Source organism: Phaseolus vulgaris, chromosome 6 (genome assembly GCF_000499845.2).
Source record: "Phaseolus vulgaris cultivar G19833 chromosome 6, P. vulgaris v2.0, whole genome shotgun sequence".
Lineage (NCBI taxonomy): Eukaryota > Viridiplantae > Streptophyta > Magnoliopsida > Fabales > Fabaceae > Phaseolus > Phaseolus vulgaris.
This window is the reverse complement of record NC_023754.2, coordinates 30,993,988-31,019,154: the sequence shown is the minus strand read 5'-3', so window position 1 is coordinate 31,019,154 and position 25,167 is coordinate 30,993,988. Positions and strand designations below refer to the sequence as shown.

The 25,167-nt window shown below is 32.6% G+C and overlaps 4 protein-coding genes across 4 annotated transcripts; 2 read left to right on the top strand and 2 right to left on the bottom strand.

Annotated features, from left to right (window-relative positions):
- Nucleotides 1-2,049: 2,049 nt before the first annotated feature.
- LOC137833603 (WEB family protein At3g51220) lies at nucleotides 2,050-2,888 on the top strand. The gene has a single exon (XM_068641942.1). The coding sequence runs from the start codon at nucleotides 2,065-2,067 to the stop codon at nucleotides 2,773-2,775; it is 711 nt and encodes a 236-aa protein (XP_068498043.1). The 5' UTR covers nucleotides 2,050-2,064; the 3' UTR covers nucleotides 2,776-2,888.
- An 898-nt stretch (nucleotides 2,889-3,786) lies between these two features.
- LOC137832898 (nifU-like protein 2, chloroplastic) lies at nucleotides 3,787-8,203 on the top strand. Its single transcript, XM_068641291.1, has 4 exons — nucleotides 3,787-4,116; nucleotides 4,191-4,278; nucleotides 6,433-6,740; nucleotides 7,803-8,203. Exons 1-4 carry the CDS (start codon nucleotides 4,033-4,035, stop codon nucleotides 7,989-7,991), a joined length of 669 nt encoding a protein of 222 aa, XP_068497392.1. The 5' UTR covers nucleotides 3,787-4,032; the 3' UTR covers nucleotides 7,992-8,203.
- A 2,668-nt stretch (nucleotides 8,204-10,871) lies between these two features.
- LOC137832897 (ribosome biogenesis protein BOP1 homolog) lies at nucleotides 10,872-18,187 on the bottom strand. Its single transcript, XM_068641290.1, has 18 exons — nucleotides 17,955-18,187; nucleotides 17,700-17,858; nucleotides 17,518-17,601; nucleotides 17,268-17,422; nucleotides 15,677-15,794; nucleotides 15,491-15,592; nucleotides 15,242-15,398; nucleotides 15,016-15,124; nucleotides 14,842-14,944; nucleotides 14,579-14,729; nucleotides 14,364-14,496; nucleotides 14,143-14,249; nucleotides 13,825-13,895; nucleotides 13,669-13,729; nucleotides 12,912-13,139; nucleotides 12,723-12,807; nucleotides 11,934-12,112; nucleotides 10,872-11,329 (listed from the first exon to the last, which is right to left on the bottom strand). Exons 1-18 carry the CDS (start codon nucleotides 18,063-18,065, stop codon nucleotides 11,244-11,246), a joined length of 2,199 nt encoding a protein of 732 aa, XP_068497391.1. The 5' UTR covers nucleotides 18,066-18,187; the 3' UTR covers nucleotides 10,872-11,243.
- Nucleotides 18,188-19,448: 1,261 nt separating this feature from the next.
- Nucleotides 19,449-23,603, bottom strand: LOC137832896 (ATP phosphoribosyltransferase 2, chloroplastic-like). The gene is made up of 11 exons (XM_068641289.1): nucleotides 23,255-23,603; nucleotides 23,080-23,139; nucleotides 22,833-22,946; nucleotides 22,334-22,399; nucleotides 22,132-22,239; nucleotides 21,936-22,019; nucleotides 20,854-20,955; nucleotides 20,603-20,716; nucleotides 20,435-20,515; nucleotides 20,185-20,304; nucleotides 19,449-19,881 (listed from the first exon to the last, which is right to left on the bottom strand). The coding sequence occupies exons 1-11, from the start codon at nucleotides 23,411-23,413 to the stop codon at nucleotides 19,786-19,788; spliced, it is 1,104 nt and encodes a 367-aa protein (XP_068497390.1). The 5' UTR covers nucleotides 23,414-23,603; the 3' UTR covers nucleotides 19,449-19,785.
- Between the last annotated feature and the right edge of the window lie 1,564 nt (nucleotides 23,604-25,167).

Genomic DNA, 25,167 nt, shown 5'->3' with positions numbered 1-25,167 from the left:
TGATTGATTCTTTCTCTCTTTAGCTAGAGACCTAGATTGAGTGTACTGCTGGTATATATTTCGACTATTTGTTTTGATCTTAATATTCCTTTCTACTCTTTTGTTCATCTCTGTTTTGTTTTATAATAAATAATCAACACCGACTCCTCGTTATTTAAGCGTCATGTTACACACTTGACCAATTTTTAAAAACAAACAAAATTCATGTGACAACTTATTGTTTAAGATACGAGAGTTATAGGAGAAAAATAGTTGTTTCGAGAACTCTTTTGTTTAAGTCACATGTTATAACTTGGACTATGAAAACTATTGATTGAGTGATTATAACGTCTCTTAAGTGGCAATGTTCAATGCAAGTAATGAGTAATCACCGCTTGAGCGTTGTTCAAACAATGACTTAACAAACAAACAAAAAAAATAAATAACAAACCAATAACAAATAAGCAAAATAATAAATAATAAAAAAACCAATAAAAAACTTTATATGATCTTATAACCATTTAAAAAAAATAAAATTTGAATACTAACTTGCATATGACCTAATTCAAATTAAACGAAAAAATAGACCATTTAACTTGCATATGACTTCATTCAACATCTATTAATTCTAGTTATATTATAATTTCATATAACTTGTATCCATTCCAATACTTTTGAATCACATCATATGGAGGTAACATGTTGCAGAGCTACTCCCAAATATAAAAAATATAGATACTAAACTTATGCAGCTTTCAAAAATTTAACCTTAGGATTTATAAGTTTTCCAAATTCAAAAGAAAAAAGAAAAGAGATCAAATTTACTGTAGAAAAAATATAATTACTAAAAAAAATATTTTGATTGAAATATACCTTAATTATGTTATATAATGTGACTTAATCGAAATCCATGAACAAAAATTTGAATATCTATGAATGCATAATGTAGAGGAAATTTTTTTATCTACAAACTAAGATAGTAATTCAAACAAGCTCATTTCAAAGCACATTAGGAAAAATACTGTTCAAAATAAGTTGAATAGAAAGGATGATTGAAATATATAATTTGAAGAAGGATCCTTTTATCATTAAAGTGAAAATAATTGCTTTTAAAGAATTATATAGAAATTCTTTTAAGTTTACATATTGTTCTGTATTTTGAGCAAATAGATAAGAGTTCATATTTTTATATATTGAAATTAAATTCAGAAATAAATGTGAAGAGGATGGATTGGAAGATATATAAATTTTCAGAAAGCTCGAAAAATCCTTTGCTTAAAGAAAAAATTTAAATATTTTATTAAAAAAAATATTTGTTTTTAATATAAAATATTTGTTATGGAATGTTGTGAAGCAAGAAGAACATATCTTATAACAGAAAAGAAAATCACATCAACTTGAACTGAAAGGTGTTTGGTTGATCCATATACCATTTGTTTATGAATGACATGACCATAAGCTTAATTCTGATTTAGTTACTTCAAAGATTGGGTTAATCATTCAAAAGCATATATTCACCAACCCTATACGAACATAACACACCAGTAGAACGTGAATTTAACCTACTTTCTCGTGAATTTAATCTACCTCAACTTCATAAAATTAGAGATTTACAATCACTTATATATTATGAAATGTCATAATGTTTAACTCGTGTGTGATCGTATTTTATGAGTGATCTGATAACAGCTCAATAACCTAACAAACAATAGGTTCGAAAGAATTCTAATATCATATTAAAAAGTGAATTTTAAACTAATTTGAACTCATAAAATCGACTTATGAGATGAAATTTACATCCACTTATATATTATGAAATATTGTAATCTCTAGTCTAGTCGATCTAGTTCATCTGGATTCCAACAAAAGCAACAAGAATTTAAAAACCAAAACTTTATTTTTAAGGAGAGAAGAAAAAGAAAATGATATGATTTTTCTTGCATCAAAGATAGTTTGTTGGTGGTTAGTTTGGCAGTCATGTTCAAACACAACAACAGAAAACGTTGTATCTGTCTTAGGCTTAAAAAAAGGACATAAGATGATGGATGTGTTTCATGTTTCTGTTGTGAGCTAATTCCAATATCTATGAACACTGAAGTGGAAGCAAAGAAACAACAATGGACCCAACAAATCATCCTCAAATATTACTCACACCCTCTTCTCCAAATCCATCTTCCAACAATGGATTCCCATTTCACCTCCACCGTCGACACCTCTCGTCCCTTCTCCTCCGTCAAAGAAGCCGTCGCCATCTTCGGCCAACGCCTCCTCCTCGGAGAACTCTACTCTCCCAAGCCCTTCTCACCGGACACTCCACCCAAGACACCGTCTCCATCACCGTCTCCAATGAAGAAAACTCACCAAGACAATGGCAACCTCGTTGATGTGATAAAGAAGCTGGAGGCAGAGCTTGAGAAAACCAAGGTGGAGCTGAAGCTGCTCAAAGAAAGAGGCAGCGAAACAGAGGTGGCGCTGGCAACGCTCAACGCGCAGCTTCACAAAAACATGGCCAAGTTGGCTCAGGCTGAGGCGGCCGCCGCCGGGAAGGCGGCGGCTGCGACCCCGAGCAAGACGGTGAGGTTCGAGATCAGCGAAGATGGGAAGAACAGAGGAAAAACAGGGGAGTCGCAGAGCTTGGGCCACATTCTGAGTCTGGGAGAAAAGGACCATGTTTTTGGAAGCAAAAAAAAGAGGAAACAGAAACCTATCATCCCTCTTGTTGGGGATTTGTTCTTCTGGAGAAAATCATCTTCCACTACAAATCATCACAATCCTCTCTATGCTTCTCCTTTCTGATATCTATCTATGTCTTTCTTCCATTCTTCTTCTCTTTTCTGTTTCTACAAGTTCAGCTTCCTATGTATGTATCCACTTAAAATTAAGAAAATGATAATTTGAAAATTATTCAAGAGTGATGGATTATTTTGAAATTTTCTTTTTTACTCAACTGAAAGTATGGTATTGGGTTATTTCCAAAGTTTATTTCGTTTTTATTTTATTTTTTGATTGGTGTCTTGATTCATTGGTTTGTATATTTTCAATTAAAAACAAATTATCAATGGTAGGTTGGATGGTGATTCCTTCCGCTGTTTGTGAAGAGCTGTTATTGTTGTTTTTGTAGGTCTTTTAAGATGTATAAGGTTTTGACCACATATGAAATGGTGGTTCATATTTATTTATTATTTTTCGTTGATAAAAAAATAACTCGTAATATAATGGATTTAGAAATAAATATATATAATAAATTTATAATTAAATAATATGAATAAAAATATTAGAATAATAATGTTGAGAGAAGAGTTTCATCATTTGACATACTTTAATTTATTTCATAAAATAAATTCACATCTATTCGAAAGCTTGAGTCACTAGTAGTTAGAAGTTTTTCTTCAAACAACATCTTGTCGCACTTGCAATGGTTCCATAAAGTGAATTAATAGAACCTGAAGCAAATTCTGAACCCTCAAAATCAAAAGCTTATTCTACAGTGCGAAGATATGAGTTTGATACTACATACTGATTTTTTGTATAACTTATGGATTGTACTATAAGCGAATGAAAACACAATCACCATTGATAAAAAATACTATAAAATTTATCTCAACTATCAACATTCACCACAAGCCACCACAGACAACTACCATCACTTGAAAATAAAGAAAAATGCACCAAATTCTCCACCATACTAAAAATAATATTGTTGAAAGTAAAAAAAAATAAAAAATATGAAGGTGAAGGAAGAAGCTATGGAGGTGAAAGAAGAATTTACCATTATTATTGTTTTAAGTGGGCCGTAAAGTAACAGACAGAAAAGGATGGGCTTAGACAGGAGGCCCAAAAAGAAGGAAGCTGGATGAAGAGCCGTAACATATTTTAATTTTAATTTATTTAAAGAATGATATAAAATTATTTATTTGATGACAGAGAGAAACATTTGTGGAAGAAAGAGAAGAAATCAAAGAGGAAGAAGAAGAAATTGTGCTAGAAATTGTGAAGAAGAAGAAGAGATTGTGCAAGAAATTGTGAAGAAGAAGAAGAAGAGACACCACAAGGATGCAAGTTGTGGTGCTGAATACTCAATCCTGCTGCAGAGCCCCACAACTTCCTTCGTCTTCTCGTCCCTTCGTTTCCAACAAGGTTCTTCTTTTCTTCTTTCGATTGTTATTTTCGAATAACCCTCTTTTTTTCTAATGCAATTTTTTGTTTCGCAGGGAACCAGGTTCTTCGGTCGCCATGCATCTTTCAGGTTCATGCGTTCTTCTGTTCGGATTCATTTACCGCGCTCTACACGCACCCTTGGTTAATCTCTCTGAAATTCTGCACTTTTCTAGATTCTTCTAATTGAATTTGTCAGATTCAAAGCTCTGTAGTAGGAGGAATTACAATTGCTGACTTTCTAAATTTCAACGTAATACGCAAATGCTATTTAATCGTAGTAAGTTGAAAATGTAATGTATTTGGAGAAAATGAAAATACAAAATATTTTCGTGCCACCTTAGTTTGTCTGGTGCTGTAATAATACTCAACACATTAAAAGAAGAAGATGTAAAATACAATTGGATCGAATGATTTATGTTTTATTGATTTGCTCGTTTAATTGAGCTGGAAAGTAATTGCATATCATAATATCCCATGTTTTTAAGCATAAATATTAATAAATTATGATCTTATGTTCAACAACTAAAAAATTCAAATAATTGAATATAAAAGCAAATTGAATAAAGGATATCTATCTTTTGGGAGAGCATTTGTTAAAATGTCTGTACTTTAATCTTTAGTTTTGCTGTAAAGTAATTTGACTTCATCTTCTCTTTGTGCTTCTCTTAAAAAAGAAACTTGGTTCCTGAAATGCTTAGTCTTACCATGCCATTGAAAACAGGATTTTTTGAAATGGAAATGGTCGCTTGATTATGTAGGAATATGTGTAGGTTTCTTTTGTTCCATATGTAAATTAGCAAGTATATGCCTTAATCAAATAGCTTGATTCACAACTGCATTGGCTGCCACATATTCTGCCTCCGCTGTACTTTGAGCCACAATGTCTTGTTTCTTTGAACACCATGTGAATATACATGTACCAAAGCCAAAACAATAACCCAGTGTGCTTTTCATGTCATGAACAGAGTCAACCCAGTCACTATCAGAATATCCTTGAAATTGAAAATTTTGAGAGTTAGTGAACTCAATGCCATAATTTATAGTTCCCTTAACATATCCCACAATTCTGGAAACATGATATCATGTCTTGTTGCAGTAAGATACATTAGGCAACCAATTATATTTTTGTAATGATATTCATCTACCTTTCAGCTCCATTATCTCTGCTCAATTTTTCATGTTGGTTCATTGGTGTATCAATGCTTTTGCAATTCTCCATGTAAAACTTCTTCAATTTCTTTTGCATATTTTTTTGACATATCAAGACTCCGTATTTTTCTTGTTTTATCTTCATTCCCAGAAAAAATGACATTAAACCAAGATCTGTCATCTCAGACATTTGGAGCATTTTACCTTTGAACTCCATCATTAGTTTTTCATTAGAGCCTGGCACAAAGAGGTCATCAACATAAATAGAAACTATAATTAATTCACCTGTCATTTTCACATATAATGTAGCTTCACCTGGACTTTTATGAACAGTTTTTACATCTGGAAAGGGCCTCCTGTGAAGTTGCACTTTATTTGCTATACTCTTCATCTGATAAACATAGCTTTTAATTGTTTCTGTCTCCTTCATGCTCTACATCTTGAATTCTTTAGCCAAGTTAAGCACTTGCATGCCTTTGCTTCTTTCACAGAGGAGGATTCTTTCTTGAGATAATCTCAAATCTCTTTGAAATTCATAATTCTTCTAAAAATAAATTTTGACATAGAAGAAACAAGACAATTTTTTTCCTTTTCCTTTTTTGTCTTCCTCTCCTTATGACATTTCATTTGAGCCACGGTTGGATTTTCGGGAAACTCAAGAACATCTTAATTTTTTTCTACTGCCTCGCAAAGATCCAATGCTTCAATATGTCTGATCATCCTTGTAGCTCATAACTCATATCCCTCCATTGGTATTTCTCTCAGCTCACACATCCGTGAGAGAAAGAGGATCTTGATACCAATTTGTTGCTGAAATAACACTCAATAAATTAAAAGATGTATAATATAATTGGAGAAAATGATTTATACTTTATTGATTTGCTCATTTAATAGAGCAGGAAAGTAACTGCATATCATAATATCCCACATTTTTTTACATAAATATTGGTAAATTATGATCAGATCTTCAATAACTAAAACATCTACACAATTAAATATAAAAACAAATTGAATAAAAAACATCTATGTTGCAGTTATTCTAGGCACAGTCTCAACAGCTTCCTTTAATTTCAAATTCAGCTTCAGACTTTTTGTTTATATGACAATTGGGAAACCGAATCTCATGTTAATTTTATGCTTGAGCAGTAAAATGTGTTGCTACTCCGAATCCAGCAGTGGAGCTTCCATTAACGGCTGAAAATGTAGAAAGTGTATTGGATGAAATTCGACCGTATCTCATTGCAGATGGTGGAAATGTGGCTTTACATGAAATTGATGGCAATGTTGTGCGGTTGAAACTACAGGGAGCATGTGGTTCTTGTCCGAGTTCTGTTACAACAATGAAAATGGGCATTGAGCGTCGATTAATGGAGAAGATCCCTGAAATAGTGGCAGTTGAACCAATAGCTGATGAAGAAACTGGTCTTGAGCTTAATGAAGAAAACATAGAAAAGGTTAGTTCTGTGTTCTATGAAGATTATATATATACTTCACTGGTTCTCCTGGATTATTCATATTTCAAATGATTTCTTTGTTGTTTGTTGAGAAAACTTGAAGAATATTTTATTTTCTCAAATGGCTACACACAAGTACAGGTGTGCTCATACAGCAAGGGACTTGCGAGGGAAACAGTACATCGTAGAGGATATGAATATGCAAATAGTGATTGAGTGGGACCTATTTGAACAAAAAAAATCACCCAAGGGGGATAAAATTGTATAGTTTTTTTTTTTTATGTTTCTTGGGATTTCTTCGAAACAATACAGCTGGTATACAAATCTAACAAAAAATAAATGAATAATAAATGTTGGTAACTAATATAAATTACACTGTAAACACGTTAGAGATGGAAATCATCTGTGGAATTCAAACCATATGGGAAAAAGTTACATTTCTCGTGAAGAATGCTTTAGCTATTTGTTGATAAGTTTAGTAAAAATTTACACACATCAAGACCTTCCAAGCAAAAGGTGGTTTAGCTAGAAACCAAACCCCCCTCCTGTGACTCCCGTCAATTTGATACAAAATCAATTGTACATGGAATGGAAGTCTTTACCTTAGATGTTGCTCAATTCTGTACACTGTTTATTTGATGGAAAGAGATTTCTGTTTAACTACTAGCTGTTAAAAGGAGGTTTAGGCCTCAATATCAAGCTCTGAATTTCAGTATAAGAAAGATGCTTTATCCCGCTAGGTTGTTAAACCGTTACATGTTGTTTTTCGTATCTTATATGCATAGGATTGTGGTTATTGAGACTGGTCTAAGATCATAGTAAGCTTATGTTTCTTTTCGTTGGTTGTATTGAAAGTGCTGTATATCTGTCAATACCTGACATTCTTATTTACTGATTGTAAGAAATGGGACAAAAGAACTTTATTCTATCTTTTTAAGTCATTGTATGAAAAATAATGTCATTATATATGAAGCAAGACTGTTAAATGAATCATGTAATTTCTGTAACATTAGGATGAAGTGAAATGTTCGAAGAATTTAATGTTTTTATTTACTGGTTCAGGTTCTTGAGGAAATAAGGCCCTACTTGGTAGGGGCTGCTGATGGAACTCTTGAATTGGTGGCCATTGATGAGCCAATAGTAAAGGTCAGAATCACAGGCCCCGCTGCTAGTGTCATGACCGTGCGTGTAGCTGTTACACAGAAATTGCGAGAAAAAATACCTGTCATAGCAGCTGTTCAGCTTTTATGATAGTTTAGTTCCAAAGAAGAATAGAACTACCATGGCATTCTTGTAATTTTTCATGTACAACACTAACACAAATAAAGTGTTACATGTGATGTATAGTATATGTTGTCAAATGTTTTTTTACTATGAAAATCGATATTCACACGCTTTTACAGTGGATGAAGGTTCTGCTATTGTAATCAAACTATAGTTTAATTTATTTGTTATGTTTCTAACTAATGTTTTAAATCGTGATATTTTTGTACTTCCATTAACCAGGTTTTCAATCAAACAATTTTATTTTTTTTAATAAAAACTTTCATATTAAACATTCAAACAAACAATATTTTACTCTTTCAAATATATATTTTCTTTTAAACAATAAAGTGGCTGAATATATATATTTTTCTAATATTGTCCACAGTGTAGTTTCTTTGATAAGAGAGAAAGAGGTGAAATGAAAATAAATGAAAAAACAGAGTTGTTAGATTGAACAGAGATGAGAAGGTAAATAAGTAGAAATAAATGAGAAATAGTATTTAATTTATCATTTTTTTTTTCAAATTATTTCTCTTTTCACTTTCCATCAACCATCTTTTTTTTTTCATCCATCCTCCTAGTTAAGTAAAATGAAGTGTTAAGTGGTCCTGATTCAAAATGTGCATTCAGCTGATTAGACAGTTCATAACTCTCAATTTCATTGTGTCTTAAACTTCAAATCCACGTTTCAATTGTGAAAAATGAATCAATGTTGTTCAAATTCACGTTTCAATTGTCACTTGGTTCTATACATTTTAATTTTTCCAAAATACCCTTCATTTCGTAAATGAAAATCTAAAATTTAAAATTGAAAAAAATACTTTTTTTAAAAAAAAGCAAATGCAAAATAGATTATTGAACAAAAATCAAAATTTCATTCCAGTAAATAATTTTGGAATGAAAAAAATACGTTCCAAAAGAAAATCTGAAAACATATTCAGAAAAAATAACTTCCGAATACATTATTTTTATTTAAAATTAAGGATATTTTTGTGGATACAAATACTTTTGCCCTCATTTCTCAATGTGTCGGTTCTTAATTTACAATAACAAAAAATGTGTGTCTTCTATGATTCTTCAAACTTGTCCCAAGGTTGGATGGAAGTTGGGGATTTTACCTTTATTGAAAGCATTGTGTTGCTTTTTAGCCATGGGAGTATAACATCACTACCTCTTAAGCTTCACTTTTGGCTCCATTACCAACCTATCAATCACAGATGCAATTAAGGCTCATTCTCCCTGCAACATATCTTCAAATCGGCACCCAACATACTCAAGAAAAATATTCATATTGTCTTTAATAATTTTTTTTTTTATTTTCCAAATATTTAAATTCGTAAGTCAAATCACAAAATTTCAAATACAAAGTCCACAACTAATGTTACTTATGGATTTCATCATCCGGAAATTTATCTGGACAACATAAATGACCTTCCAGATATAAGATTCGTAAGCAAATATAAATGAATTTCAGGTCTCGATCTTTAACACCATTTATTGCACATAATTCTCAATATGAAAATCCAGAATTCTTAACTTCATTATGAATATAACCATCCAGAAACTTAAATAAAATATGAAAATTACCTTATGGAGAATATACATTCACTTTCATATTTTTGTATCCGTAAACAAAAATGAAGCCAATATTGAGTTTTAAATTGTGTTAGGCGCATATCTTAAATGATATGGTGAGGGGAGAAATTGCCTGCAATTAAGGTTAATGATAAAGGTTCGCTCAACAAATGGGCCTTCAAGAACTTTTAAGTCATTGATGTTCCACCCATCTTGATGGTTAAATCTCCATCTTGCTTTTTTAGTAATTCTACATCAAGAAAATTTTGTATTGAAGATTTTCCCTTTAAAAAGAACCAATGGTCAATTTATAATAACAAAAAAGATTTTCCCCTATTATATTTAATCAACCCTCCAACCAACAAACTAATCCATTGATATTCTAATTATCTTCATGAACTCCGTATATCCTAACACATTACTTCTATTTTAATGCAATGTTGATCAGGCTACCACTGAGAAATGAAGAATGCACATGCATAATAATCGAGTTACACCTTACTCCTTCAGATTACTCGATTCTAAAATAAATTTTAGTTAATCCCCCATTTTTCATAAGCAAAATTGTGAATTTTCTTCATTCAGAACAATCATTTGATATAATGCTGTCATTGAACTTTGTTAACACGATGTAAAACTTTACGCAAAGAAGAGTAAGAAGCCCCCTTTGGCAACGTGAATGTTAAATACAAAAATACAAGCATGATTACTAGAGCAATTACTGCAACGCAATTTTAAAGAAAATTACGCAGAGCTTAAGCAATAAAATAAATTTAGTAGTGGCCTCATTTCTTATGTTGGCTGTTTCTCCCTGCACCCCCAAATGACTTCCTACACCGATCATTTTCAGAAAAGACTATTTTAACCCTTTTAAAAATGTCTTCCGGATTTCTCTTTTCAGAACCTATTTTCTAAAAAAAATTATGAATTCCAGATTTACCATTTCAAAAATTAAAAAAATATGTTCTGAACAAAATATTCTGAAATAATTTTTTGACTCCCAGATTTCCTATTCCAAAACACAAACACATTTTACCCCTTATTCTGGTATTGCATAGAATGTACAGGTGCAGGAAGAAAAATGTAGGGATGCAGAAAGAAAGAAAAATGTAAGGATATAAGAAGAAAAAATATAGGGGTGCAAGAAGAAAAATGTCCGGGTGCAGGAAGAAATACCCTCTCATGTTTCATAAGACGGAAATAATTGGGCTCATTTCTTTTGCGAGAAGTCTCACTACACCGTCGAAACTGCAAACTGAGTAATTGACATTTTCTTAAGTACACAAACTGTAAACAGCATTACTCGATGTTTTTTTTAACTATAATACAACCAAACAGAATGCCATATTCAATCCCCCTAAAATTTTGGAATAATTGGTTTCTCATGCCTAACATGTTACATCAAAATTGCAGTTCTATTCCAACCGCGAGAGGTTTTTGTGGATATGAATTCCAGGAGTGATATTTCGGCTAAAAATTTTAGAAAGACAAATAGATGTGTGGAAAACAAAAACAGTCCAAAAAAAAAAGCAATAAACTCACTACTCGGGTGCCCTTCATTTTGCCTTGTAGTGCTTTCTATTTAAGAAATGAGGAACAAAATTGGTCGCCACCATCCTAGATTTTATCCGCCAATCACACGCCTGTATTTCCGTATTTATATTAATGACAATAAAGTTTGATCAGTTTATCAGCACCAGCTGTAAATAACCATGGCTGTCTAGGGTGAAATTTACAGTCCAGTATCCCTGCAATGCAGACAACTTCCAAGTAAGATGAAGAAGTATTTAGCATGTATGTAATTATTGAATGCATTGTCAGATAAGAATATGTACAATGGGCAACCATCAACCACACACTCAGGGTTGGTTTATCAAATAATGGCAACCATGTCAACAAATTACATCTACAAAGACCATATGACGTAAAGGTGAAAACTAAGGCCAATCAATTGGTTGGTTGGATGAATCATTCAGAGAATGTTTATTTTTATTTTTTGCTGCCTAGCTAATGAATCAATCATCTAGAACCAAAGCAGCAAGTAGTATCACGATAATCCCATTTATATGTAGACAAGACCATGCCATTATAAAAAATCCTATATTTTGGATATTTTGATCCTCCTACCAAGTACTATCCTAATCTGATTTTATAGTTTTCAAATGCTTGCCTTGTTTTTTTCCCTTCCTATACAAGGCTACAACATCTTGGCTCCTTTGATCGTACTATCCTAAACTGATTTGATAGTTAAAACACTTGACCCGTATTTTTAAAGTTGGTCTGAACTTTTAAAAAATAATTTGGACCTAAAATTTATTAACATAAAAATATCATAAATAGCCAAAGTCTCACCTCTCCCATTTGAACTGGTATGACCACGGAGAATTTCCAAAGGAACAATAAGGGGATTTTGATTCAGATCAGAATAAACCATTCCATGAAAAACATATGCAGTGCAGTCATCTGAACATGAAGCAAATAAGGGATACGAGCGGTGAAAGATGACATTGTTGATGTCTTTTGGGTGACACCTGAAACAATAAAATTATTAAAACTGATCTGTGTATAGACATTAAAACAGAAAATGAGGTTTCTTACCAAATTATTTACAAATAACTAAAAGCTCATTAACCAATACAAAAATAACCCATAGTTCTGTTTATGTTCTCTACACCCTGTTAGTTTAGTTTTTCAAATAATGAGATTTTGAACCTATATACATGAATTGGCCTTGCTAACACAAAGTGAACTCATCATGTTGTAATAAATTTAAAAGTTCAAACAATAACTTTAACAATTTAACAGGAAATTATATTTTAAACTCAAATAATGAGGGTGCAGGAGCTATTACCATAATATAACATCAACATAAGTTGACATTCACTTCCTTAGCTAATTTTCTAATCTGTTATCACACAAATTGGTAACCAAAGTATAGTTTAAAATACAAATAGAACTTCCCACAGGTCAATCAACTTCTTACTGTTTCTACCTAAGGTAAATTATTTCCTCCATTCAGAAAGCTCTATAGTTCGTACTATATAAAAAGTTGTGCATTAGCAAGCAGAGAGCTACTCTGGCAAAAAAAAAATGTAACGAGTTTGCATTGCCTTCAATTAGCAGATAAAAAAAAATACTTACTTAAGAATTTTATATGGTTTCGATGAAAGGTCCATGTCAAACCAACACATCTTGCCCTCTTTGCTACCCACAATTAAATTATCACCTGCATGAAATGCATACAGATAAACAATTATGATATGTAATTTTCTGCATTTTATGAGTAGAAGAGGAAGTGATTACAATATAATTTTATAACAATAATCATACCTCCCGGATGAACTGCAATAGATGAGGCTTCACGAAGCCCAGTATCAAGCTTTTTTATGACCTTAGTCTTTAATAAATCATACACACGGACACTCTTTTTTGTACAAACAAAAAAGATGGAACGGGATGGATGGAAAGTTGACCTAACAGCAAGTCCACGTAACTTGAAAGGAAGTTTTTGTGTAAGCTTCTTGGATAACTGGTGTATCAAAACTGCTCTGGACTCACGTAAGGAAATTGTCAAGGAAAAAACCAACCAACCCTTAGTTTAGTATATTTATATCCCTATAAATTTCATTTCATTCACTCAAGGAAATAAATCAGCTAAAAAGTTGGTAATCAATAGTTGAGTACAGTTTGTTTCCAGTAAGTTCCACAGATAAAGAACACACATACTAAACACAGCCATTAATGATACATGGCATGCAACAGGTGGGATAACATGACAAATAGCACCTCAAGTCTAAAAGGTTATATGTGTGCTAATTGAAGTCAAAAGCCAGCCATGCCTTGTGCTGTGTTGAACAAAATAAGATTACCATCAAGATATATTGCACTAATATGTGTAATGCAAGCACGTGCACATTTATGTGCATACCCCCAAAAATAAAAAAGTCAACAGTATAACAAAAATATAAATAAAGAAAAAATCATAAGCAATCATCACCAGAGACATGTGGCCATTGTTGTAAAGCAAAAAACCAATGAAAAATGAGGTATGCATAAATAGCTCATAGGAAACACTTAAAAAGGATATCTGTTGGCATCACTGTTGAAAAGTAGTCGCCTTTCCGGTGCCATTCTACAGCAGTAACAGTCTGCAAAAACAAATCTACAAATGTTTAATCGAACTACTACAGAAAGTCAATCAACAAGCAAACCAAAATGGAAATGGAGACAGACTTGAAAATACCTTGAAGTGCCTTAACCTTAAACCCATATGTTTGTCATCTTTAAGCCAGCTTACACTAGGTGCTTTATCACCTGCAAACTCGGGCATGATTAGAAAATAAAAATAAATAAAAACCACCAGTATGGGACATAAAACATTATAAGCATTGATATAAATAACAAATCAACATTGACCCAAGTGAGGTTTAAATTTTAAGCTGATCTCCCCTTTCAATTAAAAGTTCAGTCGGGGTTCAAAGGCCAACTTGAGAGTTTGGATCTCTTGGAGCCTTCTATTGAATGTTTAGATTAAAACCAAATAAGTGACAACAGCACTGACCAGAGTCATCTGATGCTGTTGATGAGTCAATCCAGAGAAGCTCCTTAATCCGGTTCTGCAATTCTTCATCCCCCAAACAGGTGTTCAGTAGAAGTACATCTTGTCCCCTAAATAAAATATTTACCATTGATTTATTTTCACAATCAAGGCGTATATAAAAATTAAGAATTTTCTAGAACAAAAAGTATATGAATCTTAATAGCCAATGAAATCAGACTTACACAGAAACAGCTAGAATATGCATATCAGGCAGAGGATTCCAGGAAACACAGCTAACAGCTTCACCAACGTCCCACTGCCTAAGACATCTGCCAGTTTCAACCTCCCAGACACGGACAGTTCCATCACTTGAACCTGAGCAGAAAGCAGAAAAATGAGAGACCCATCTTCATCCCTCCTTAATTGAGACAGCAATATATATCATCAACATTCATACCTGAAGCCATCCATTGCCCTGAAGCTTCGACGGAAATTGATGTAACAGCATCTTCATGGCCTTTATACTCAATATAGCATGTTGTAGGATAAGGCTTGAGCTCCTTTCGACTCGGAAGCTTCGGCTTTAAAGCTTCAGGATCAATATTAAGCTAAAACACAAAGAAAAGAAACAGTGAACGAATTATACCAATTATACTATACACAGACTCGCAGCAAAAAATAAAATCAGTAAATTAATTCTTTGACAGATATTTCACTCACGCGTTTCTTCCGAACTCGAGGGCACAAGTACAGGTCCAAACAACGTTCAAAGGATTCCTTCATAGCATTCTCATATGCAGGGATGCTCCTCATGGATGTAAACCTGACCAAAGTTACATTTATTAGCTCAATACTTTAGAAAGGAGGGAGAACGTTTGCCCTGAGACAAAGTACCTTTTTGGAATAAACTTGGGACGGTCTTCCTCAAACATCAATTGATAAGAATTTATCTCTTCTTGGGTTGGAATGTACTCTAAAGGCGGATTGTAAGACTCATCATGGCCTACAAAAGGAAGAGAAGTTATATTATCAACCATGAAGATACACCAAAATCAGAAGCAAAACAAATATTATATATTCATAGATTTTGGAACTCAAAAATGAAAGTCAAGGTTAATACCCGGTAATTTCTGCTTTGGGGCAGGAATGTAAGCCAAGTGATTTGATTTTTCTGTTGAACCAGAATCATCTCCCCACAAGAGATATGGACCATCTTCCTCTTTTGGTTTGTCAAAAGTAATTGTTCCCTTACGAATTGCTCTAACATACTCTACAACCTGTACAATCATGGAAGTTTAAGAGTGATAAGAAAATGCATTTCATTGTCTAGACAGAATTTTTTCACACTAGCTAACAAAGGAATTATTACCTTTTTAGCTTCCCATTTTGAAGGAATAAACCTTCTTTTTGGTTCAGGAGCATTAGACAATGGATGCTTGGAATCTTCCCATTTATACCAGTCAACATAATCCTGGATATTACATTGGAGAGATGAAATTAGGAACAAAACTGTGCACATTAAAGGATTAAAATAAGACGGAAACTTAACACTTACCGGATACGGATCAAAGTCAGAATGTGGTGCCTGATTCTTGAGCAGTCTACGGACAAGTTTGATTTCATCTTTTGTCAGCTCAACTACCTCATCATTGTACTCATCATAGATCTTCCGCCTTAAATGTTTAAGAATGTAGACAAATCAAATATGCCTTCTAAAAGGAAAGTAATATTAATAAACTAGAAAAGTTCAACACCAAGTGCCCAATATAGAAAAAATTAAAAAAATTAAACACAGAAAAAGTTTCTGGTTCTTAAACTATATGTCCTGATCATGAGAATTGCTGTTTGATTGAACTCTTTACAGAAATGATGACAAGACTTTTCCATGGGTAAGATTGGCTAAAAAACCAAATGCCACCTTTATGATCTGTGCAAAATCAACAGCACGGTGAGGCCGCTCAATTGTCAATCCAAAGTGATAGTTTTACCTTGAGATGCTTTGCTATGAATCTACCCCTGCCTCTCAGGTCATTGAACTAACCCCCAAGTGATCAACTGTTCTAACAGGAGCCCTGCCTCTATCAGTTATATCAACTGGGCTGTCAACTAGTTAGTTAACACTTAAGGAATTTAAATGTGTATTTGGGAATTTCATCCTAAATATGGATTTGACTTTATCTTTTGAACTTGCTAGATCTTTAGATTTCCAGTAGCTTCAATTAGATTTAGTTTGTGTTTTATCTTATCAGATTCATAAGAATCTGTTAGTCTGTACATAACATGTCATTGTGAGCCTTGATCAATGCTTTGGCATTAGAATTATTAGAAAGTGATTTGTATGATGAGGTTTGCAGACATTTATATACTATGTCATATCTCTAATTGACGTGGTATATTCAATAGACTCCCTCATGTCGACTGAACATCAGTGGAACTCGATATCTATAGGTGGCACAACATGCTCAATAAAACTTGCTAGGATAGGCTAGGATATTAACATCTTATGAAAGTGGATAAAATGTGATTTGCACTCGTTTATATATTAGAATTTGGTCATATATAATTGATGTAGAATCTCCAGCAAGAATAATAACAGTAGTAATAATAATAACTCCAAATAAACATCAAAGATTTGTGTTAGAGGATATCTCCATTCCAAAGAAGCACTCTAGGTTATTATTCAGGACCACTTCCTCATAGATGTTTAAACTACCTTATGCAGGATTCTAGCTATCTTTTCACTTTTAGTCTTTGTTAGACATATTTAGTGTGCATTTGGTTGAACCCATTTTGAAGAAATGATTGGCTATTTTCCCCAGCTTCATATGAGAGTTCTTCACTATTTATTATATTCAAAATTATCCAGTTTACCTTCTTTTATGTATAGTAAACTGTTCTGCTCAGGAGAATCGGGATTAAAAACTAAGAGTGCTTGTTCAAATTTTAGCCTTTAACATACTACAAAGGATACCAAATGTAACAACTCAAAGAAAATATGATATATACTGAGTAACATACTCTCTGCGTGTACTGAGTAAATGGATGGAATGTTGAGTGTAGGTGTTTACAAGCATTATGAGAAGAAAAGAATACAATAATGGAAATTGAAATGAAGGAAATAAGTAGCGCAGACATATGAAACTAACCAGTTCTTAGAATCGTCAACATTTGCAAGAAATGAATCTAACTTGTCTTGCTTTTCCTTTTTCTTAATCTTCTTGCCCTTTATGTCGTATCCAATATGAGGTTCATCCGCGTACCACTTCAAAGGTACATCTCCGATAGTGTTTCGAGGAGCCACCTACGAAAGAGAAGAGACAGGAACGATGTAAGCATAACTCACCTTCATAGAATGAAGCAAAATCGCCTGTTTTAGAAGACAGTGAAGGTGATCACCTCATCCTCGGAGGAGTCACTCTCAGCTCCTTGCTGATGGAGGTCAGAGCCCTCACTTCCACTGCCTTCACCATTGACAATGTCCTGCAAAGATTTCTTCTACTCATATTACCTACGGTAACAACAACAATACAGCCTTCTAGCAAAGCATGCTAGGTTATTAAGAACAAAAGGTAGTTTACCTCGTCAAGAGAAGATTCAGTTTCTGCAGCTTCTAAAGACTCAGTTTCTGCAGCTTCTAAATCGCTGGAGCTACCATTCTCAGGGGAAGCGTCCTCCAATTCTGATTCAGATAGAGAATCGAGCGAGACAGAAGATTCGTCGTCATCTGCAGAAGAGTCCTACAACCAGAACACGCAAGAACGCGTATCGCATTAGTACATAGTCACAGTTACACAAAGTTGTTGTATGAATTCAGAATCTGTTATGGATAGTACCTCGTAGTCAGAGTCGGAATCAGATACTGATGGCGAAGGAACCTTCTCGAATGGAATTGGAGCTTCTTCGGGAAGGTCATTTTTCGGCATGGTTTTCTTCTTCCCCTTCATTTTGAAAGGTAGAGAGGAGTTAGGGTTTTGGGTGGAGGAGGGAAAGGGTTTTACGGTTGTTTACTCTACCAGCCGCAATTTAATTTCTCACACTTTCCGCTTCTTTGTTAGGCCCAATCTTCAAAAACTCTTTGCGTCAAAAAAAAAAAAACTGTGCCTAATAAGGAGTATATAAATTAATTAAATTATAAATCCTTTTTCTTATAAGCAAATCAATTTATAAATCTGGACTTTAAATTGTAAAAATAAATTCATATAAATATTAAATTACACAATTTTTTGGCATTTAATTTTAATTATTTATTATAATGTTTAATGTTAATACCTTAATCACCTTAATGTTTTATGAAATTATATGAATTTTCCATTTTCCTACACTTTTTCACGCAATTATCAGATCGATATCTTTAATAATAATATATAAAGAGATTCTACATATTTTATATTCTTATTTATCCTTAATTATATTTTTTAATTTTTTTAAAAACTACATTATAAATAATATATAATGAAAAAAATCATTTTAGTGTGTATATTACATGTTCATATTTTACATATTAAAATTATAACGTCTATAAAATATATAAAAGGATATACATGTAATATTCCCATTTTACTCTTAATTAAATTTAAATCTAAAAAAGTAAGAAAAAATCTAAATAAATGTGGGTTTAATGTTTTAAAATAATTAGCAAAACAAGATACAATGAGTGTGAATGTTTTTACCTTTTTCAAGTGAGAATAAAACAATAAATAAAATAAATGGCATGTCATTCTAAAACCAAGCAAAAAATATATCATTAAGAAAATTAGTGTTACATAAAAATGTATATTTTTAAGAAATTTTAGGGTTGCCATCGTAATGTATTTATTTATTGTTTTTAATCTCGTTTGAAAAAGGTAAGACATTCCCTGTAAATATATCTTATTTTTTCTACAATGATATTTAAGATAACTATTTATTTTATACAATTAACTTTCAATAAAAATGATATATAAATTATGCTATATTTAAAATTCATTACAAAATAAATGTAATTTAATATATGCTTTATAATTTGTATAAATGGCTTAAGTTACAAAACAAAGCTATTTTTAAATATTAGTATCATTTTAAAAATCACTAAATATTTTGAGATGATTAAGAGAATCTTTTGATAAATTATAAAAACGTATGAAATTTATAAAGAAAATTGCCAGTGATTTTTTACCAAATTCTTTTGCCATTGAGGATTATTGTATAATATTTAATTGTGTGACTTTACATTTAAAAAATTAAGTTTAATTTGTTTAGATGTCAATATTAAAGCACAAATAGCAAAACTGGTAAAAAATTATTGGTTAAGACAAATTTCTTGGGTCACTAGATAGTTTGGGCAGCAATTAAGGTCACAAATAAAAGGATTAAGATTACAACACTGAAGCAAAGTCCCACAGCAGTTAAACTTAAGTCCCACAGAGCCACTATTCTAGTCATTACCAATGTCATGAAGAGAACAAAAAATAGATAGAAGATGCAGGTTTGCTACAAAATTTTCAATCTATAAAAGGTTTCCGCTATAAATGAATAACAAGCTAAAACTCATTTTCAGTTATCTAGTCCTCCATTTCGGTATACTTGTCTTTTGCAGCTTTCACCATGGATTCAATGTTCTTCTGCTTTTGCAGAATCTGAAAAACGAAACATCCACTAATGACTCCATGAATTGGTAATAAATGGCTACAGCCCAAGTTCAGATAGGAGCTGACGCCATCTCGGAGTTTCTTCATCGAAAATATAGGTCAAGGGTGATATAAGAACTCCACTGCCTCCAATCTGTTGCAATGTAGCCAACAGAAAATCATGAGAATCATAGATGAACAAGAAATTAGCAAGCATTGTAGTTTGTTCAAATACAATGCCACATGATAAGCAGAAGCTTTAAAAAATGTACAAGAATTTTCTGGTGAAACTTGCAGTTGGTGGCTAGCCAATGATAACTGGAATCAATCATTCAAGCCACCACCACGCATTCTACCTTCATCTCATAATTTTCTCGTATGTTTTACCCCACAAGCTAACAAATATCTTCACACCAGTTTGAAAAATGATAATAATTTCATTAGTTCTAAAACTCACCGCTCTCAGTTGTTGTATAGACTTGTACAATGCCTTCTTAGGCACGCATATGACTATGGCATAATAGTCTGCAGTTACCTTCCCATCACGCTTGCAGAAAACAGGACTTACAGTGGGTCCCTGCAGACAGACAATCAAGTGCGTATCTTACAATTGGGAAAGAGTTGTAACAAAAGACGTCATAATAACAAAGCCCTCGGTTTATGCTAACGCAGAAGAAAGATAAGCAAATACTTCATTCATATCACACCTGCAAACCAGCTAATGATGGCTGACTCAGTATTCTCTCAGCCACTTCCTCTGCACTGTTTCCCCTCATGTTTGCAGTAACCTGTCAAGACAAGCATTAGAAAATGGAATGAAAATAAAGGCAGACGATGGTGGAGATAGGGGGGATTGAGAATCATAAACTATGCACCGTGAACTGCCCAATCGCCCTCAAATGTGCTTCCAATCGCTCGAGCATCTCGTGTGTTGCTTCAAGTACTCCTTTACGTTGGATCATTGATTTCCTGCTTGCAATAAGAACAGCCTGAAGAGCGTTCAATTGTCAGAGTAAGACAGCCTAACAATGGAGAATACAGAAGCAGATTTCCCATGCCTAGCTTTTTTTACTGTAAAACCAACAAATTGTAATAATCAAGGTCGGAAAAGTTAACAATTGCTAACCTGGCTTTCCAAAACAACTCCACCTTTGATTTCCTTCAAGTTGTTTTCTCTCAGTGTGGTCCCACTACTTACAAGATCCAAGATAGCATCAGCTATCCCCATCTAAATAGAGAAAACATTACATAGATTATAAATAACACATCCCTCGTATATGGCAGCAGCATTTCTAAATTGAACATGCAGTAATTGATACTATATTTCAGATGCAAAGACCTAAGAACAAAAGCAGAGGAATAAATTGGGTAAGGATTTTGTCTGGAAAGCGGATATAATTTCTACAAAAGATTTTGTCATTTGCACCATGAAATGGTTAAAATTCTGATTGAAAATAACAGTATTGGATGTTGCCACAGAAACAACATCCCAGTACAGTACAATGCCAACAGACCTTTGGCCTAGTAGTTAACCACAGATCACATCCCACACCACACCTTATAAGATAAAACAGAATGCGCACACACAGAGGGAAGAAATTGGTAATTTGATCAAGTTTCACAATTCAACAAAGCACTGCAGAATTTTTAAAACCTTCCTCATTTTCTTGTGACAGAATATGCAGAAAAATCATTGACATCACTCATCTCCTCATTTTATACTTTACATGGTAATGTTGTCATTTAAACTAGACACTTTGATGAATGCCGGTCCCCATATACCTTAAGCATAGAAGGGAAACAACAAAAGCATATAGAAATAATAATATTTTTTCGTAGAAAAACATAATTTTAGGAAAAATTCAAGAAATGTATAATTTTAATTCATTAAAAGCAAATCAGTGGCATCTCTATGCATATATTGCAGAAGTTAGCCAGCTACAATGTTTAAGCAGTTTAACAGTCTTTCATCCTTTATATGAAATTTAAACATCGTAATTTTCAGCTCCGAGACTAGTACATTAAGCAAAAGAACAAAGATATATTATCTTATCTATAAACAACTATAGCAAGTAAGATTATCCCCAACCCCAACATGCTGGGAGTAGCAAAAAGATAATATTGTCATAACACCACAGAAAAGGTCACATGCTTGATAATGAGAAACTTTAAATGAACGAATTCTAGTAAACAAACAATATCTCTCACCGCAGGAGCTGCCTCCAGTGCCCCATCAGCAGTTGAAAATGTCACATGCTTGAGTCCACTCTCATTCATAAATTTTGGCCCCAGCTGAACAGTAAATCCAAAATTTAGATCATTTGTTCTCTTTTTAAAATCTAACCGTATAAACTCTAACAGAGATGATACTCGGAAACAAAAAAGTTTAACTTGAAACACTAACGTAGGTGAATCCAGTAGCAACTCTTAGAGGCTTATCTTCTGTCCAATGAGGCATTTTTGCAAGCTCCTCCAGTGAATTTACATTTTCAAATATTCCATATTGGGGAATCTGAAAAAACAGAAGATGCTCCAGATAATTTATTGTACATAACAATGACAAAACCAGAATCAAGAAGTTTTACAACATCATAGTTTAAACTAACCGCAAGGGATAAACGACAGTCACCGTACTCCAGAGCCTCATGGACAATAATAAGATCTTCATTACACTGACAAAAGAAAATTATAGGATAAACACAAATGCAGTGGGGCATTAATCTGCAATTACAGCTAAACTTAGGAAAAGCAGTTTCTTTCAAGCTGGAAAGCCGAGATATATATACACTAGTTAAATAGGCCACATACAATCATTAAAAAAATGGTACTCCCTCTGTCCTTTTACTCAAATTAAAATTCATCTGTTTCTTTTTGTAAAACCCAATGACAAACAATTAAGAGGAGTATCAGTGACAAAAATTATTTCGAAAAAAAAATATATAAATTTATGATAGATTCATTGTCATCAACTACATTGACCACTTTCTTTAAATCTTATTTCTGGCCTTATCATCCAGATTTTGTATGTTCGTAATTTCAAGCAGGAAACCAGATTAAAAAACGTGATCGACAGTAATCAGCAAAAATGTGAATACAAATGCCCACCTGGCCATGTTCACTGACGATATCCAGTCCCACAATTCCAAGGTCAAGATCTCCGGATAACAATTTTCTCACAATGTCTTTAGGTCTCTGAAACCAAACTTCCAGGTTTGACAGCTGCAGAGTAGAAAATGGATATATGGTCAATTACCACCAAACTAAATTGAAGGGTAACATTAGGTTATGAAGCTGAAAACTACAGAACTTTTCACATCAAAGGAACAAAAAAAAAGGAGAACACACAACACACCTGAGGAATTTCAGCAACATACTGTCTAGGATTGACCTGCTTCACTGACAATTGACAATTCTTCACAGAGACAGTAGTGAGAGTTAGTACAAGAAGATAAAAATGCCCTAAACACGATAAGTACGAGAGGCTAATCGAATCGATTATGCGATGAGAAAGTAAGAACGAGATTGACCTTGAGAAGTTCGAGTGTGTCGGAGGACATACGACCTTTGCTGGGCAAACCGAGACGGATCTCTTTCCGGTCGGCCTGAGGCGGCGGCACGGAAAGCGAGGCGTGGCAGCAGCAGCTCCGGGAGCTGAGCGGAAACGAAGCGTGCAGAGGAAGATTCATGGTTGTGAAGATAATGGCGATTGGCAGAGCGAAATGAACACACGCGCCGCCGCTGGCAACACACACTGAGAGAATGTGCGGATATTGTTCTCCACGTACTCTTCTTGGGCCTTCACTTCAAATCACACTGACAAAACTTTCTCACACTCTTCATTACTAAATTTTTTCTTTTACTCCACTCGCTTTATATAAAACTGTTAATTGCTATAACTCGCTTTTGTTTTTATTCGTTGTTTTTTTTTTTTTTTTCTGTAAACAGGTATTAAAATTAATATTGCTAAGGTGAGCTTTAGACCCACGTGTGACATCATGGTCCAACCTATTAGGTTTAGATTTTTATTTTTTTTTTTATGTTCATACATATGTATTACAATATTTGTAGCACACGTATCGATCTTGCATAATGCGTATTGATCTTGCATCATACGTATCAGTTTCGTATGACACACATTATAAAGTATTAAATTTAAAAAATATTTGTTAAATTTTTGACAATTTTAGTATGAATCTAACACAGTTGTATAAATTTTTATTATGATTATAAAAATAATTTTTTTTTTTTTTGTAAACAAGTATTAAAATTAATATTTGTAAGGTGAAGTTACACACGTGTCACATGATACGCCCAACTTATTAGGTTTAGATATTTCTCTTAAATGATATCTCCATATCGGACATATGTTAGTATGATACTCGTAAAATATGTATCAGTTTAGTATGACATATATCGATAATGTATCAAAGTCAAAAATTATTTGTTAGATTTATGACAATTCTAGCACAGATCTAACATAGTTGTATAAATTTTCATTATAATTATAAAAATAAAGAACAAATTTTTTAAGCCAGTCATGAAAAATATTTTTTTACTAAAAAAACTTAAAGATACTTGTGCACGTAAATTTTGATTGTTAATTTATATAATTCATAATTATATAATATATAGTTATCGTATCCTACATTTTACAAATTATAGGTATTTTTGTGTTTGCCGTATCAGTATTTGTACTACTTAGGATCTAACAAACTTTTGTTAAGATAGACTTAAAATGACTAATATCATATTAAGAAATGAACTTTAAGCTTAACTCAATTTCATCATAATATTAACTTATAAGATGAAGTTTGCATTCATTTATAAATAATAAAATATTTTAATCTTTAGTTAATCTAAAATAATTTTTTTGAAAAATACTACTAATAATAAATTATTGTCAATAGCATATTATTAGAAAATAAATCATGGAAAAAATACTTGAGATAATTATATTACTATATATCAGCTATTTTATAAACATACGTTGTCGATCTTTATTATCTTAAATATTTATATTAATTTTAATTTTAAATACACAAAATAAAATGTATATATGTAAGTATTATTAAACAATATTAATATATGTTGATGTTTCATTCTAATTGTAACATCTTTTTTAACATACATTTTTTCTCCTATTTTTTTTCTTCTTAATTCATCTTTTACATTAGTCTATTATCCTTCAATATCATAGTTTTTCATATAATATATTATCATCACAATTAATAAATAACATAATAAAAAAACAGAGTTTAAAAAATTTCCCTACATGTATACATATTAATCCATATTTCATCTAAATGTTCTAATTTTTAAAATTCAATATAAATATAAATCCAGTCCAGATCTAATAAGATTCTAAATTTAAATCTATATTTTTTATAAAATTAATTTAGAATTTTATAAATTCAAATACAAATATTTGGATTAAATTTTG